Here is an 18,180-nt window from a genome sequence, read left to right as displayed (position 1 = left end):
TAAAGCAACTCTTTTGACCCATTGTAGACTCTAATAAATTATGCAGGGCTCCGCAAGGCAGTTCTCATACAACACACATTTATCTGAGCCTAAAAAGAAATCTGACTCCACTGTCCTATCACTAACAAATTAGTATTTGTGATTCAGTCAACGCAATATAAATACAGAAGGTAATATGTTACACAAAGATGTTCTGGTAACTTCCTAACCAGTGCCTACTTCTGTAGTCCGAGACGGTGATTGATAAAATAAAAAGAGAACCGGAGTAAGCAGAAGCATACCTCAGCCATTTTAGGATTCCAGCCACCATGGCCCTCCTGCATCTCCCGCAAGATGTCAATGTCCAGCAGGCATTTCACTTTGTCCCCGTGCTGGAACGGATGCCTGTCCGTGCTCTCTTTCCTCTGCAGTTCGGCTGGTTTGCCTAAAGAGAAGAATGACACCACCCACATACATGCAGGATGCAATAGTTTTGTGTCTCATCTGGCTTTGTAACAAGGGTTGCAAATTAACATAGGCCTAATTGGGGCAGAATGGTGTAAAACCCTTTTTTCTCTTGTGGAGTATGTCCTACACGCTCTACGGGGCAGCACTATGTAGAGAGATCAAGAGGATTTAGCTCTAACTGGATACTGATATGGGTTAAACATGAGGTGGTTCTAACAAGACACAATTTTGTCCCTTCCCAGAGGGGAATGCCTCTGAACGGTGCCTCTCATGTCATGTCAGACACCAGTAGCTGCTCTTAGCAATTCAGCCACCCACAACTGCTGTTCAGCAGACACACCCACACAGAACTTAAAATAAATTCTCTTCCACAGGCAGCCACATAACTTGCTTTGTGGAAAGCTTTACCATCCCAGCCTTCCCGGGTAGCAAGAGGCCATAATCCCTGGAAATAAGCTCCCCATCCAGCCCTTCCCTTCCCTCATGCTCTTGCCAAGCTCTCAGGGGGAGAAAAGAATGAGAAAGACTTGATTCTGCTGCTGCAAACTCAGTAACAGACCTCTCTTTTCCTTTAGGGGAGCAAAAGATAGCCCCTGCACCTCATTAAAAAGAGGCACAACTAAATTACACCTTAGTAAAAAATGCCACAAGTCCAAAACCACAAGTATTTTCTTTGGTTTTGTTAGAGTTCAGAGGAAAGGTGGATTGCAGCAAGTTGCCAATATAGACATCACCTTTTTCCATGGCTATTTCTAATCTCCCTGCTGGGCAACTACTTGGCAGCTCCATTCTCAGAAATCTCCCTTTTGTCACACTCCCCTTCAACACGCTTTCTGGTCCACCAGAACAATAATATTTGCTCTCTAAAAGCACAGAGAACACTAGTTGGACCACTGCCTGTCTGAAGAACGGAAAACTTTGGATTAACAAAACTGATGCTGGGTTGAATTCTCTGCTGACAGATGCAGGCACACCCAAGGGAGCTTCACGCATTTGCAGCAGCAAGAATTTGCCCAGGCAGAAGATCCTTCCTTGGGGTACAGCTGTGGGCATCTGAGGGTCTTACACAACCTTACCACTGAAAGGCCAAACCACTTTATTAACCACTCTGAAATAAAGCAATATGTTCACACGCCCCCCGCTTCTTTAAAATGGTACATATTATGTGAGAACTTTATCAAACCACCTGCTGATCTTGTGTCTTCCGAGCAAAACAGCTTTAGTGCCACGAAATGGCAATGTGAATCAGAATTTCTCAATAGAAATTGTCTCTACGCACCTAATTTTGGGAGATGCTCTTTGTAGTAAAAGCCACCAGATGCCTCCACGGTACATTTCAGGTCCACTTTTCCCTTGTGTCCAACTCTGTAGACGTTCTTGGTGCCATCAGACCAGGTGACGCTGGCCACACTGCGCCCGGTCTCAACGTCCCAGCCACAAATATCAACCACACGGCCAATTTTACCTTCACCACCTGATGGAAAAAAGAGGGGTAAAAAAAAGTGTCCAGCTTGCATTTTCACTGAGACCAATATACAGAAAACTCACCCGACACTGGGATGTTTACTAAGATATAATTTAATTACATTTTTATCTTAACTAAACAAAAAACAAGGAAAAAACTTGTCAGTTCTCCAACTATTCACTGCAGAGGAGTAGGCACAGAACCATAAGTCAATAGCTGGGGCAGACGAAATTCTGACAGAGAAGTTGTGGCCAGGAAGGATTTCTGTGGGGTCCTACCATAGGCCAGCTTCACATGTGGAACAGAAACACACAGATCTGCTTCACTATCAAAATACTGACTCCAGTCAAGTGTTCTTCATACACATGAAAGAAGGAAATCACACTAAAAAAACCTATGTGGCAGCTCATACAACTTCCTCACAGCTTGCATGATTCACCTTGATCTGCAGAAGGCACAAGAGATCTCTGTCACCTTTTAATTACGGAAATTAAACCATGAGACAACTCAGTTTGACCAACTAGGAGAGAATCTCTACGTTAAACTCAATGAAAGCCAGCCAGCCATCAACTTGGGAATACAAATATGGAAAAGCTGAATTCTGTGTAGAAGCAGCCATTCCTCCTGGAGCACAGAAACACTGCATAGCTGGGCAACGCACAGCGTCATGGCACCACACCGTGGCAAGATAAAAACACAGCACTGTTGTGAAGTCCACCCAAAATCTTCAGTCTCTCCCCAACACCAGCCAGGTGGAGGATACATCAGGTAAAGCTAGTTCTGGTTCTTTTCTTCACCTGCCCAAGCAAGGAGGAATAGAACTGAAACAATCCAAACAGGAGGATGTATTTATGAGCAGATAAATCTGGCCAGGCACATGGGATGTACTCTCATCCAAGAGACAGCCTAGTGACACGCAGTCAGAATTCACAGATTCCCTACCTCACTCCGCTGCCAAGTCACGGTGTGACCTTGGGCAAGTCCCAGCACTGGTCCAGTGCTGTCCCAAACGGGGACAGCAACGTCTCTCTGTCTCACCGGATGGACAGTGAGCTTCTAATTGCCTGCAAAGTCTGGGAATTTAACAGCTTAAAGAAGTTAACTTCCTCATCTAGTGCATATCTATCTAAAAAACATAATACAGACAAACTAGTGGGCTTTATTGTATGTTCTGCCAACAGCAAGAACACACCTTTAGAGGGCTGGTCTGAGAATCAGAAAGCCCCAATATCTCTTGATTTTTACCGGAAGAAAAATATTTTTTCAATCCTATCTGCCTTTAAAATCCCCCCCTAGAAATGGCAGGTGGGTCCCAGTTCTGTACACAATTCACACTGCAGGCAGTTACCAGATCAGCACCCCACCCACCTGATGTTACCCATGAAAACACAATTTAAGTTAACAAAAGCATTTCTGAGCACCAGCTACAAAAGAACTTAACATTTGTCTGTTGCAGAAGAGATTGAGACTGAACAACTACAAAAAATAATCTCGCCCCTTTCCCTATTGAGATGCTTTTCTCTGAGGAGGGCACTGGCTTCTGCTTCCGTGGTGCCTGGACTCTGAGAAATGGTAGTAAGGAAAAGCATGTATTCAATGAAAGGGCTGAAGTGCCTGAAGAGCTGCCAGGGCCCACCCTGACCGCAGCAGAGAAAAAAAGTTACTTAGCAGGACCCTATCATAGAATTTGCAAGGTTATTTATTACCACTATTTACATGTTACCTCCTTAAATGGAAATAGAGTCGATGTGTTAGTGCCACCAGGAAGCTAAGTTCAGAAGGGCAAAAGGCTGCGGATGAGGGCAGCTCTGTCAGAGCCAGGGCAGTACTCATCAGAGACCAGCTGAGTGGCTGGCCTTCTGCTTCTTCTCGCTTGTCCTGCGGGTGTAACTGCTTTCAGGTCACAACCATTGTAAGCAACACAAGTCTCAGACATGTAAATGTTGATTTGATTTCAAAAGGACGGATAAGCTGTACTGAGCATAAGCTTCTTTTGCTCTCAGACCCTGCAAGCGTTCATGTCCTCCACTGAACCCAGAGCTGCAATAAATGGTGGAGTCAACACTGGAAACCCTTGGAATTACAACTTAATTATTAAGGGAAAAAAGAAGCTGTAGACAGTGTGTGCAAGGCTCTGGAATAGAAACGGACAGTAAAGTTTCCTTACCCTTGTAGCACTACACAGAAATTGGTATCAGTGAATTAGACACAGTCATTAAACCCCAAGAGCCGCTCTAGAAAAGGCATTTTTGTCCCTTTTCAATTTCAGCCTGAAGTTACAACTCATAAAGAAAGCAGAAACCATTCGCCAGCAACCACAGCCAACAGTTCTTCATTAATGCTCCATGTGAAACGCTCCTTATAGACCATTTCTCTTCACTGTTCTTAAATGTGTCCTAATAAGGATGTTCCAAGGAACTCCAAGGGAAAAGGGAGCACTGTACACAGTCAGACAAACCTTATTCCCATTGTGAATGGAAGTTTTTCAGGAAAAGACAGGTATTTATTTCCTTGTAGCATGGTGCACATTTATAGCTCTTACAAGATCTTCCAGGATGGTTCCCATAAGTTTTCACATCTATGAAAGAGGAACAGCAAAGCTTCCCTCCTACACCCCAAATGAATGCATACAGTTTACGCCACAGATGTTTTTTAAACAAATACAAGAAAACAAATAATATTTAATACTCCAAGGAACAGCAACCTGCATCATCTGAACAGCTCCCCTAGCAGCTACTGCTCAGCACATGCATTTTCAAGTAGCAATTTGGCAAAAAAAAATAAAGAAAAAAAAATTGAATGGTGTTTTATGGGATGTCTCAAAAGAAGCTTACCATCCTGGTTACCCCACTCCCAGTCGGGGCCTCGGACTACTTTAGCTCCCTGGAAAGTCCCTTTTAATGTGATGCGAGTCAAATTCTGTCGAGGACTCACCAGAACTCTGGAAAACAAATTAATTTATTGTTACTGTTCATACTTTATAAAGCTCTGTTCCAGCTGACGTCTGTCATATGAGGCCTAAGTTTACCACACTTACATACAGAAAACCATGTCTTCAGTTCTGAAGAGCATGTAAGAAGCAAGAGAAAACAATAAAATAGTCAAGCAGGGTCTTTGATCCTAAAAACTGGTATCCCCAGGAAAGTCAGAATACTCAGGCACTGCTCCACTGACGGCAGAAAGACAACTGCTGAATAATACATGTGATAAACCATGTTTATCTTCAAACATTATCAAAACCTGTGAGACCCATAGTGAGCTTTAAAAAAGTTCTGTCTTTCCCTCAGCTGTGGGATGCAGATAACTGGGAATAGAGGCTGCTGTGAGCATGAGGAACAGGAACACTTCAGTGACAGCCTGCAGAGACACACACGTATCTACACACAAGCAGCAGGACTGTAGCGGGGTCTCTCTCACGTTGTTAGACACCAGAATGTCATCTTACTGACTCAGGAAGTTGAACATATATAAACACAAAGATTCAAAATTATTACATTCCCTCACTCACACACAGCATGCTTAGCCATGAAGGAAAAAAGATCATCCTTCTTTCAGAACTTCAAGAGCCTTGAGGGGGCTGTGTAAGGCAAAAATAAAATCTAGTAGCTCCAAAGAAGAAAAAAATCCCCACACGCTCTACAAGATGCACAAACCACAAATTATATTAGGGCAAGGCAGCTCACTGAGGGCCGAGTATGATTACTGTGAATATGTGAATACTTTTTAACATAAATATTTACCGGCATTCTGCAGCATCAGGTACAAAATCTGCAAACCAAAGTAATCAAAATCTGGCTTTAGCAACTGCACCCCATTGCCTACATGGAGCAGGGGAAGCCCTGCTCCAAAAACCATCAAGCAACCCTAAACATCATAGCAGGTTAGTTTTCACTGCCAGCTCTGCCACTCATAATCCACATGCTTCTCAAAGGAGAACTACCCAAGTCGATTCGTACAAGTCTCACGCTATTAACACATCTCTTTAAAGCAGAAGGGGGAAAAAAAGAGAGGAGTAAGGAGAAAGTTAGTAATTTCTCCAGGAAGTCTGACATCACTTCAGAGGGAGTGGAACTGACTTTCAGCTGCCCTTGAATCCTGTTGTTGAGTTTAAGGCGATGCTTATGGACGTTACCAGGGTGCACGAAGGCATTAATGGCTCAGGCAGTCTCCTGGCTCAGAGGCATAAGGAGTTCAGCACATTTCATAACCTGAGCTGCAGACTGCCCAGTCCAGCTCACTTGCTGAAAAGCAGAGCAGATTAGACCTGCAGTGTTGTGGCGAGTCTGTTTCCAGGATAACACAAACATTTCTATCCACCCTGCAATCCGCACTACAGGCAAACACATTGATCCATCTTAAGAAAATAGAAAAAAGAATACCTACGTGATAGTGAACAGAGGGTCTGATGTCCTGTTAAAGCAGCTTCCAATTCCCATACTGTTACAGCAGCTTCTCTGCTGGTTTTCCTAGTCTGTTCCCTAGCGGAAAGCTTTCTCATGAGGCATCAAGCCACCAAAGTCCTTACAGACCTATTTGTGTTGCTCGCCCCGGGTACAATCCACTTTTCTAGGTGACTGCAAAGGTGCCACAACCCATCCCGACAGGCTCTTGGCAGCTCCCAGACCAGACAGAGCAAACTCAAGCCCAGCAGCTGCTCCCCAGGACAAGGGGAGGGGAAGCCTAACCGGGGGTAGGGCTGACCTCAGAATGCTGTATTTATTTTCCATCTAATACCTAGAGAGAGAAGGTGGAGACTCAGAAGGATAAAAAGCTTATGCTTGAACTAACTGTTTACTTATCCATCAAAAGCCTAAGTCTTTTGCCTTTCTTAACTTGTTAACAGATCTCCCACCTGTGCTTTACAACCTAATGTGTTTAGAAAGAGGGAGAGATTATTTACACATGTTCTTCTAATCGGCAAACGTTCATTATCAACAGGAGGAAGAACGAGACCGTTTTTTGAATGGCTGAGGTTTTGTCTAGTTTAAACACCGTGAAGGCTGGCAGTTGTTATGAAAGAGGGCTAGAAAAAGAAGTCAGCTAAAAAGAAGCACTGATGAGCATTCGTTTTATCGCACTGTCACGCACTATAAACTGGCTTCAAAAACCAGGATGGATTTACGTACTACATCTGAAACAGCTCGGCTACAACATGCTATTTTCACTGTATTTTGTTGAATGGTTTTCTAACAATTTATCAAAGATGTCTTAGTTAAGTCCTGAGACAAAGTGATAAAAATGTACTTCTCCAAACCCTACTCACAAGGGAAGGGTTTCAATGCAAAGAATCTCAGTGACAGCAGAGCATCGAGCTAAGCTAAAGCTTAGATGTTTAAAGAGCAAAATAACCACCACTCATTATACTCCTAGCGTAATTTCCCTTTTTGTATAATCACATAACAGCATCTCAAAAGCTCTCACAGTAACCTGTCACTTTCAGTGAAATTTGTGGCTGGAGACCAGGCAACCAAAGCTGACCAGTTCAGAAAGCCGAGCTTCCTCAAAGAAGAAAGAAGTGTAAGAAACTCATTTTCCATTCTACTTAAACGCTGGAGGCGACCCACCATAACTGCCTTCTTCCCATGGCAACATAAAAATTGTGACCTTGTTTTAAACGACTCTGCTGATCAGCAACACTGAAAAAATGATGCGAGAACCAGATGTCCAGAGCCAATGCATCTTGGGTTTTAATCTAATTCAACATGTTTTGCTCCAAATACTGGATAACAACCAGAGACATTAGTATGTTGCAAAAATACCCGAGGGATAAATTTAATCACTGCAATATTGCCTTTAATAACAATTTTAATTACGACGGCCAAAGTCTGCAGCCATTTCTGCCCTACAAATTCCAATGATATTAAATTACTATCGAGTCCAGAAAACACTTGGGAGCTGTTCTGTACGGAATGAAGCTCTGTCTCTCCCCAGCACGCTGGGAACCACCCCCTGTGGGGATCCTGCCTGTGCTCAAATTCCACTGAGGTGCCTTTCACATCACCCAGAGCTATGCTCCAGAGCGCGAGAAGAATAGCATCATCCCTGCTCTACAGATACTGATCTGAGACCCAAAACAACTGGCTTGGGGAAGTTTAAATAGAGACTGCTTTTAATTCACAGTAGCCATCTGAGGCCCTGCAGGAATCAGAGCCCCTTCACATCAGGCACAACTAAGAGATTTTGCAAAACAGAGACTTTTCCACTGCAGAAAATCCTTATTTTAAGAAACAAGCACAATACACAGGACTGGACAGCAGAAGGGATGGTCACCCTGCAAGGTAGCAGGCCATAAATATTGTGTTAATCTCTTCAGAAAGGCACAGCTGTAAACCAGAATTTCAGCTCATGATGGGTACAAACCCACACTCCTTCTAGGATGTATAAAGATCTGCACAGGCTCCCTCAGAAAAGCCAACACAAAGATGTTACAGAAACTACAGGTAAAACTGACCTCAACGATGCAAGAAATTCTAGATTCCATAATCCTCCCTAGCAAAGCTTTTACTGAAGCACTTCCAGCAAAGGATAAAGGAAGGAAATTCTGACAGATGGCAGGCGGATGCTGATTGCTCAAGCATGAATCAGACTAAGACAAGGACACCAGTAAGTGAGGGATCAGGATCACAGAAACCTATTTCAGGAACTGCCTTTACCAAGAATTTCCATTGTCGATCCTATTCCTTGCCAAGGCACCTTTCTTTGTAAAAGCAGCTGTATGTTTATAACTCAGACCGCGGTCTGAGTTGGACTAAACGCTCCCTGTCCTTTTTGCTGACCTCCAAACCCAACTCGCATCAGACTCAGTTTTGGAAAGCCACAGTGGGCAAGATTTCAGACCAGGGCTATTAAATGTGAATTAAAATGTGTGTGTGCACCTACGAACTCAACACTGTACTGCAGGCAGAAGGTTTTCTCAACTATGCTCTCAGAGATGTCTATTATGCAGCCTTTAATGGCAGAATATTGCCCCGAGAATGATGCAGAAGCACTGGTGAGCATACGAAGTGAAATGTCTTATCATCCTTTAAACGTGACTATTAGTTCAAAACACAGGCTAAGGATGTTTTAGTGAAGATCTCTCTTGCTTACAGTTTTGATCCTGGAATTCCAGAAAAGATAAAGATAAAATGTGTCACTGAAATTTAATCCCTATTTCACAAATCAAACAGAATATTCCAAACTTAATAAGGGAAGCCCTAGCGTGGGGATATGCCCTAGTGTTCTGCAACGTACGTGGTTTTTTAAGGAGGCACAGTCAGGTAAATCACACTGCAGGTTTGTTTTTTTTTAAAGTAAGATTATACTCATTCATTACCAGAATAAATTAATAAATAAATTAATATTAATAAATTCATTAATAATTAATCACTTTTTTTTTTTTTTAAGTTAGGCAACAAACACGTTGTCACCCAAGAGTCAGATTTGATTCAATAATCAAAATTTCTTAGACTGGCAGCTTAAACTGGCATTGCATAAATAACACATGTTGAAGAGGTTACTACAGTAAATAAACCTGCATCCTCTTTATTGCCTAGTAATCAAATGGCCAGCAGCTGTCATTCAGCTGCTATATTAGTTCAGGCTTAGAGTATAAGCACTCACAGATGGAAGGCTGGATTATTAAAACTGCCTTGAATGGGTGAGCATTGCACACACATACCTAAACGACAGCATGCACTTGTTCTTGTAATGTATCTGATTTAGAAATCCAACTGGTAACCAGACTAGACAGACCTGGTTTAAGAATTATGGCTGAAAATAACCGCAAACTCCGTTTTGACTACAGTATAAAACACAACGTGAGAAAATATTTGTATTTCTTATGCTTGATTACACAAAACATTTCCCTGTGTAATTTGCTTGGCTCCTCCGTCTCCATTGTTTTCCAGGAAAAAAATAGGACTTTTGCAAAATTGCTAAGGTCGTGATTTATCGGAGAGCGAAGCCTAGAAAATAGCCTGGGTAAAATGTCCCACATCCCCTGCTGAAATTCAGCTTAGCATCATCCCTGAGAAGGTGATGCAGGCAAAATGCCATTGCTGCTTTTCTGCTTGAATATAGCACTACTAATATTCTGTATGAGAGGAAGATTATCTCAGACTTGATTATTTGCAGAACTCACCAGAGCATGCCTGACTATTCCAGCCCTAACACAAACCTGATGAGTTCTGCTTTGCTGTCCTGCTCACAGGCACTGATTTATCTTCCAATTATTAAGCCTTATTCAGCAAATGGGTACACGATTGCGAAAAAACATCCTCAGTGAAACTGAGCTGTCCATCCTTTTAAAGTCAGGATGAGCGCCTCTCCCAAAACAGCCATAAAAATCAAACCAAACGAGACCAATAAAAAAATATTGTCTGATGTCAGGAAAAGATTACTTCAAATGGCAAAACATAAAAAAAAAATCAGTACTTCCTGCCACCAGAGGTTCAAACTCAGGTCACTGAGACCTGAAATAGCCTTCAGGTAAAGGTGTCTTCAAAGCCTCTTTAGAAAACTGATTGGGAACCCTCTGCAGTGTCTGTCTGGGCTTAAGGCCTCTTAAATCCTAGGATTAGTGAGCTGCTACAAACAGTTCTGTGCTGGCCTCGCCTGGGTTTAGCTGCAGAGGTGCCACGTGGTGGGTCTGGCCGCAGCAGAGCGGGTGGGAGTTATTTGCCGCGCAGGGACATCACGCTGTGATCTCTGAAATTGTCTTATTGAGGCCTTTGCTTCCCCTGCCAAAGGAACAACAATGGCAGCAGCGGCAAGGCTGGATGCACGGCGATGCTCTCTCACCACGGACTAAGAGCAGAGACCAGGAGGGACTGGAAACTCCCAGCTCCATCAAGAGCATTGATGTGACAGCTCCGTAATACAGCTGCGTTCCACCATTCTACATTTGGTCTCAGTGATGGTAACCCAAGGATTATAACCATGATACAAAAATAGCCAATCCCGCATGATATGAAACCAAGATTAGGGGATGCTGTCAAATTTGGTGGGCTGGCTCTTCCATCCACTCCCCTTATAAGCTTTCTGACTAATTAACGTTCCAGTGGGCTCATGACAGGTCTTGAAAGCAACACACTACTGTGCCTGAGGCTCATTGTAAGGAACCAAAAGATACCCATTCCCTGACAGAGAAAGGAGGCAAAAGAACCTTTATCTCTAAAGGAGACTCATCCTGCATTTCACAGCGATTCTGACAACAGCCGTAGCAAAAAAACCTTAAGAAAACCCAAGTCCACGCAGCAGTTACCATGTCCTTTTAAATACAGAGCTGCTTTTTTGGTCCTTGGGTAACTGCCATAGGTTTTCTCTTCTATTTTATTAAGCAAAAAAATTGAGATGAGTGATCTAAGCAACAGTACTAGTGAGTCATAAGTATGCAATTTTTATTCTTCGAAAAGGATGCTGCATCGTCTAAGGCAACGAATCTTTACAGCTCAGACCTCAGTTATTCCAATGAAATCCTCTCTATGGTATTGTTCAAAGGTGATCTCTGTCCCTGCCCCTCATTTAACTTCTTTTTTTAAAAATCAGAACATTTCATTCTTAATGCAAAGCAATTTACAGAACACTAGACCAACAAATCATAGAATTACATCCGCATTAAAGCAAAGGTGCTTCTGCTTCTTCCTGCCCCTTCACTGCAAGACGTTTCTGAGTAAAACTGTTGCAGTTGGCCAGTTCCCTGGAAGAAAGCTCTTGCATAAAACACATATGCACTGCAGTTAAGAGTACAGCGTTCTACCATCCAACTCAGTCAAATGACTGAAACAAAAACCATTTCTGACAGCCGGTTTTCTCCAAAAGCTTAGTGACTTCTAAGAATCACAATATGTACCTTTCATTCATCTTTAAAATCACAGCTTTTCATGACTGGAAGCTTCTTCACTGAGGATTTCTAATTTCTCTCCATCCCTCAGCGTGGCTACGTTCAATACCTGCCACGCAGGACCAGCAGGAAAGACATTATATTATCCAATTACAACTACGGCTGCTTCTTCCTTATCGAGGAAGATATCGCCCCTTATCGAGGCCCCCAGAAACCACTGCCACATCTGACAGGCTCACACTGTGTCCCTGATGTCACACACACACCTTTTTCATTTTCATTTTTATTTATTAGTTGCTTGGTATCAGTAAGATCGTTCCACCTGCTAACACATAGTAATGTAAATCAAAATACTGCCATTTTAACAAAAAAGACTTGGTATCATAGACTTTGGCCTATGTCTAGACTTCTTCTTATCAACTCAAAAAAAAAGTTAATTCATATCACGTCTTATCTAACCACTGAATGAACCACACTCAACAGAAAAAAAATGAAAGAGTCTAGGAAAAAAACCAAACCAAACAAACCCAAAAACCACAGAATCGCAGAATATTTTTGGTTGGATGGGACCTTTGAGATCATTGAGTCCAACCAACAGAAGAAAAAAAAAACAAAACAAAACCACCAAAACCCCAAAAAATCCCAGAACACCAAACACCAAAACAAACGCCTACAACCACACCCCACCCCACCCACAAACAGACACAACCCAACAACCTCAGGCACTAGAGCATGCCCTGAAGTGCCATGTCTACACGTTTCTTAAATACCTCCAGGGATGGCGACTCCACCACCTCCCTGGGCAGGCTGTTCCAGTGCCTGACCACTCTCTCAGTAAAGTCATTCTTCCCAATAGCTAATCTAAACCTCCCCTGCCCCAACTTTACACCATTTCCTCTGGTCCTGTCGTTATTCCCTTGGGAGAAGAGGCCAACACCCACCTCTCTACACCCTCCTTTCAGGGAGTTGTAGAGGGCAATGAGGTCCCCCCTCAGCCTCCTCTTCTCCAAACTAAACATGCCCAGTTCCCTCAGCCTCTCCTCATATGACTTGTTCTCCAGACCCCTCACCAGCTTGGTAGCTCTCCTCTGGACACGCTCCAGCAGCTCAATGTCCTTCCTGTAGTGAGGGGCCCAGAGCTGAACACAGCACTCGAGGTGAGGCCTCACCAGTGCCCGGTACAGAGGCACCATCACTGCCCTACTCCTGCTGGCCACGCTGTTCCTGATACAGGCCAGGATGCCGTTGGCCTTCTTGGCCACCTGGGCACACTGCTGGCTCATGTTCAGCCGGCTGTCCACCAATACCCCCAGGTCCTTTTCTGCTGGGCAGCTTTCCAGCCGCTCTTCCCCAAGCCTGGAGCGTTGCCTGGGGTTGTTGTGACCAAAATGCAGGACCCAGCACTTGGCCTTATTGAACCTCATCCTATTGGCCTTGGCTCATTGATCCAACCCGTCCAGGTCCCTCTGTAGAGCCTTCCGACCCTCAAGTGACCCTCAAGCAGTTTGTCACTAAGGGACAAACATCAGCAGCCGTCAAGTTCTGCTCTAGCGGACATCTACCTCCAAAGAGCCCTCCAGTGCTGCGGTGACATTCCAGAGCGGTGCTGCAATGCTTTGTGAAAGTCACACACCTCACTTAAGGACAGCACTAGGTCCGGCCAGTGCACTGGCAGCATTCCGAGCTCTGTTCCCACTGACAGCAAGCGCTCTACTGCCTAATACGGACACAGGTCAGGTACAAGCCTCGAGCGGAAAAATCACTCTATTTAGATCTTTCACCATTCAGATTCCTTAGAAAAGGAAATAAGTTCTGCAGAGGATAAGAGTTCTGGGGAGAAATTGCCTGGCAATCTGCCTTTTGATAAACGATCGCATTCTGGGCTGCTCTGTAACAATGCAGCCCGTTAAAGTAATTGTTGCCTACTTTTTTTTTTTTCTCTTTTTTCTTTAAATGTGAGGGAGATTATGTAACTTACCAGCAGAGCGTACCTAGAGCTCAAATAAAAGCCACAAGCAGGCATCTCTGAGTAACTACCTGGAGCTAACTATAATATTCATAGAAAGAAGAGAGAAAAAAAGATGTGTCTATTTTTATATACACACACTTTATATATATATATGAAATCACAAAGCTCATTTCACAATAGGATCTGGCTGGCTTGTCATATTAACACAAGCTCAAGAAACATCCTAATCTGGTGGATAAACACAAGGCTCAAAGCTCAGAAGGGACACCTTTGGACAGCAGCATCTTTGCTAGCACTCACAATCCTGGCTCGGCCACGCTGGCAAAACTATGGTAATCAACTCCAGAAAGAGTTTCCCATACCGGAAAAAAACCAGCTGCAAATCCCACACCGCTGTCTTTAGTAAAATAATTACACTTTCGATTCCACAGACAGATGCAATGCAGAGTGGTACTTTCAAGGGGAGGGAAATAAAAAAAAGAAAAGAGGAAAATCAGTGACAGAGACAATGATTTCCTCTTACTTTTCCTAAAGGCAAGAGGATTACAAGATTCATCTTCATGCCCACCTTAGGAGGTGCCCCAAAATATATATGTACATTTACGTCTTTATAAATTATACAGACATGTACTGCTGAAGTTCTACTATTTTATTCCTGCACCTCAATAAATCATCTTACACATCCCATTTTGGAGACCACTGCTACAGAATAGCGACCTATAAATCTCACTGTGGTTAATCGGACTTCCCCTAGAGCATGACTTACGGTTGTGAGTGTGCTGTCTCATAGCGCTCGAAGGAGTGAGACAGATCGTGCTTGTTGTTCATGTAACACTGTGTGCACAAGTCATAGTCAAAACACATTTTGCATTTCCACCGCATTCCCTGTATACCATGCTTCTTGCAACAGTCACAGATGATGTTAGGGTGACGGACCCCTAGGAGAACAAAAGCAAAGGAATATAAGATCCAAACAAAATCCAGAGAAACCAGGCTGACCGGGCTCTTACAACTACAACAGCATGTTTTAAAGAAAAAAAAAAAAAAAAAAGAATCACATACTGTAAGTGTATTGAAGATGATGCAATAATATAATATGAAGCATCTATTTCCTGGCTTAAGGGATTCTAATCCCAAAAGTCATGCCAGAACCCAACAAAATGACAAAGCTAGCAAAACTTAGATTCGGATAAAAAAGAAAGAAGAAAGAAAAGCCTTGCACAGAGGCAAAGAGAAATTTCACTGCCATGAACTGGCTGAGTGGATGCTGCTGCTCAGCATCAGTCCAGAGGAGCTGCAAAAAGCTTAATGTTCCAGCTTCCACGTGAGGTGGGCGTTACATACGGGTTTACAGCACTAGTGTTTGTACTTCTTGTCTGTGCTATACCTACCTATTTGTGCGTTATCATATAGAAGAAGGTCGTAAGCCCCTTGGAATCCAGTTCGATAATTGGTTCTGTTGCCTTGATCCCACTGTACCACCACAGTCTTATCCGGAGTGGTCGGGCTGCCTGTCCGACCAATCTCAACCACAGTCCCAACGTTCCCTTCGCCACTGTCCTGGTTGCCCCATTTCCAGTCCACTCCACGAACTACCCGCATCCCAACCTGCATGCTGGCATAGGGGTCCACGTCCATTGATCTGCACAGCAACCCCTAAAATTCTTCCGCGTAAGGGGTCTCGGAGACAGGCGATATCAGCAGCAACACATTCAGCGTCATCAGCAGCATGTTCAGCACACCTAATAAGACAACATACAATTAAGCAATGCCACTCACCACGTCACACTTTCCCCAGAATGACCTGGTTACGGAAGAGGCCTGACCCACTGAGTAGATCAATCTGTACTTTATTTAAAACAGGGATCCCCACAGCTTGAGCCCAGATGGGAAAGATACACAAACTAGCCGGATTTCCAAGGCACAGAAACATCTGCATAATATCCAAAAGACTTATTCCAGAGTGCTGGGTATGAGGGAAGAGAACTGGGCAAGAAATCTTTACAAAACTCCCCTACAAGCCCTTGATTTCAAATTCAGGATATGCGCAACAGCTACCAGAGACACAACAGCAACAGAAACAAAGGAGCACGGAAAAGAGAGTTGAAAGAAATGAGCAGGAAAACACCAGCAACATGATTTTAGCAACAAAAAGTTAATACCAGTCTGTTCTTGAGGAAGACTCTTCATAAGCATCTTACCACATAATACCACAGTGCTGAGTTTCACTTGACCAGAAAGTTAGTTTGGGTTCTGATTTTGAGATACAGGAAGTTTTAATGATGCATATGAAAGAAATGTTTGTCTGTTTTTTTTAAAATAATAGCAGCTTTTAAGAAAGCACCAGTGCCAGAGATGTCAATCTTTGCTGCTATTTATCAGTGCTGGCTACAGCAGGAACAGGGAAGGGTTATTGCTTACCTGCAATAAGCGCTGCAGATTTTGTGCTGGGGTCAGTAAAAGCTTGGGATAGCCTTTCCAGCTGTTGCCATGACAATCGGTAAATGAGACGAGTACCACACAGATGCAGCACATCCACAACTTTGAATGAAATCGAATAGATTGTCAAAGCCTGGTTTACCTCCTTACCAGGACAACAAGAGAGAGGACTGTGGCTTTCAATATTTAGGGCCAAGCTGGAAATATCTACTGTAGCATCTTTTTATCTTTGGGCATCCCTGGGTCTCACCCTCTTCCTCTCAAGCTAACTGTATCATCCAGAATTGTCTCAAAATTTAAAAACCAAAACCCAACAGGATGCCAAGGGTGAAACTGTGCAGGTTCCAAAAGTAGAGCAAATCTTACCAATGGCCATGACACAGAGCCAGTTCAAACCAGGCTGACAAGCGAATGGGATGTGTATCAGACACGGCAATAGGAGCAGCTTTGTGCCACGTGACACGTTGTTAACACTACCGCCTACCAATAAAGCACCCAAAACCACCGAGGCCTAAAAATAAACTCTTGCTCCAGCCAAACATCCCCTTTTAAACGTATGGAGGAGTAGTTTGATGCAAAATCAAGTTTCTAGCATGCTGAACGAGCCTGGTTTCTGTTCAGCCTTAGCATCTCTGTAGCTTCAGACTTTTCCTGCTATGCATCACGGTGACATCCAAACACCTGTCACACAAGAGCAACATCAAAACCAAACGTCCTTGTGAACTCCATGTCATCTTTCGTTCTAATCATCACTAAAAGATGCCTTGGGCAACACTTTCATTTTGGACTGCCTTTGTGGAGGTGGATGTAACATTGCCAGGTTTAAGGTGCACCAGTGTTTATTGTCTTCATAAAAGCAGGAATTATCAAAAAGAAAGAATATCCTTTTTAGAAAGTACTGCAGAGCCTAATGAGATTTGTATGATCCCCTCTTCCTCTGGATCAGAGATGAATAAAATGGACAATTTATTGCTTAAACAACAAGGCAGAATCTGCTTTTTTAAAACACTATCGACCAGTCGAGACAGTCAAACTCACTGCAGAGAAAACAAATGGAAACAACCAACAATACAAAGGTACAAAAGAAGCACAGTTCAATTACTGTACATGGCTTTTCCTCAAAAACAACAACCCCTCTCGTTCCATCCAAGCGAACTGATGGAAGGTGAGGGGAGGTAATAACAGTGGGAAAATAGGAAGCTATTGTTGTTCAACTGCACACTTGTGATGCTGAACACCAGTTAATGGAGTTGTCTGTGCTGCAATGACCTTCATGCAATCCCTTGCTCACTGCTCCGAAGGCTCTCTTCCTAATGGGAATGCTCCATTTTCCACACAAGAAGGCACCAAACGCATTCTGCATTCCCATCTAATCTGCAGGGGTGATGCATAACAAGAGAAAAGGACCTTTCAAAATCTTTATGAGATGAATTACAATGCTCATACAGTCTGAACCTTGCCAGAGATCAGTATTATTTACTTCCTAAGTGGAAATGTTTCACTCATTGAAGCAAATACTCCTCCCTCGATGCTGTCTGGGTCATAATTATTCCACAGAAGGATAGGTATAGCTGCCAGAAATGATTCACAGAGAAAACACCAGCTTCCCGTGGGACTTTAAAGTAACTACGAACAAATAATCCATCATAAGACACAGGCATATTTCTGAATCCTGACATAAGATTCTGACCTCATCTACTGTGACACAGGAAAGAACAGCTCAGGTGGAATCCACAAGTCCATTCTTAGGAAATCCCAGTAATACTGAACTGGGAGAAAGGGAAAATGTGACTTCAGACGGCAATATTTTCGTTGCAATAATTGTTGCAACTTCCTGCCAATATTTAAATTATGCTGCTGGCGGAAGGTGCTCTAGAAGCAACCCATCATCAGTCTGGTCCGAGGCAAAGGTTGCTGCTGTACTGGATACACAATAAACACAACCGGGGTAAGCAGACTGACAAAAACAGTGCATTTAACTTGGTTATCAAGTTATTTGAATAGTATGGTAAACAGAGGAAGATGCACATGATTTTG

At 43.3% G+C, this 18,180-nt stretch overlaps 1 protein-coding gene across 2 annotated transcripts in view; it reads right to left on the bottom strand.

Moving 5' to 3' along the window:
* MIB2 (MIB E3 ubiquitin protein ligase 2) overlaps nt 1-18,180 on the bottom strand; it is a 49,579-nt gene that overhangs the window by 19,121 nt on the left and 12,278 nt on the right. The window contains exons 3-7 of one of the 2 annotated variants that reach the window (XM_074161816.1): nt 15,096-15,446; nt 14,471-14,642; nt 4,747-4,853; nt 1,727-1,921; nt 282-424 (exon numbers count right to left, since the gene is read on the bottom strand). In XM_074161816.1, the coding sequence (XP_074017917.1) occupies nt 282-424; nt 1,727-1,921; nt 4,747-4,853; nt 14,471-14,642; nt 15,096-15,342 (864 nt within the window). In that variant the 5' untranslated portion in view covers nt 15,343-15,446. Of the gene's footprint in view, nt 1-281; nt 425-1,726; nt 1,922-4,746; nt 4,854-14,470; nt 14,643-15,095; nt 15,447-18,180 lie in introns of those variants that run through there. The other variant, XM_074161817.1, reaches the window with a different exon arrangement.

This window comes from Numenius arquata, chromosome 20 (assembly GCF_964106895.1).
Source record: "Numenius arquata chromosome 20, bNumArq3.hap1.1, whole genome shotgun sequence".
In the NCBI taxonomy this organism is placed as follows: domain Eukaryota; kingdom Metazoa; phylum Chordata; class Aves; order Charadriiformes; family Scolopacidae; genus Numenius; species Numenius arquata.
This window is presented reverse-complemented; position numbering and strand designations above follow the sequence as displayed.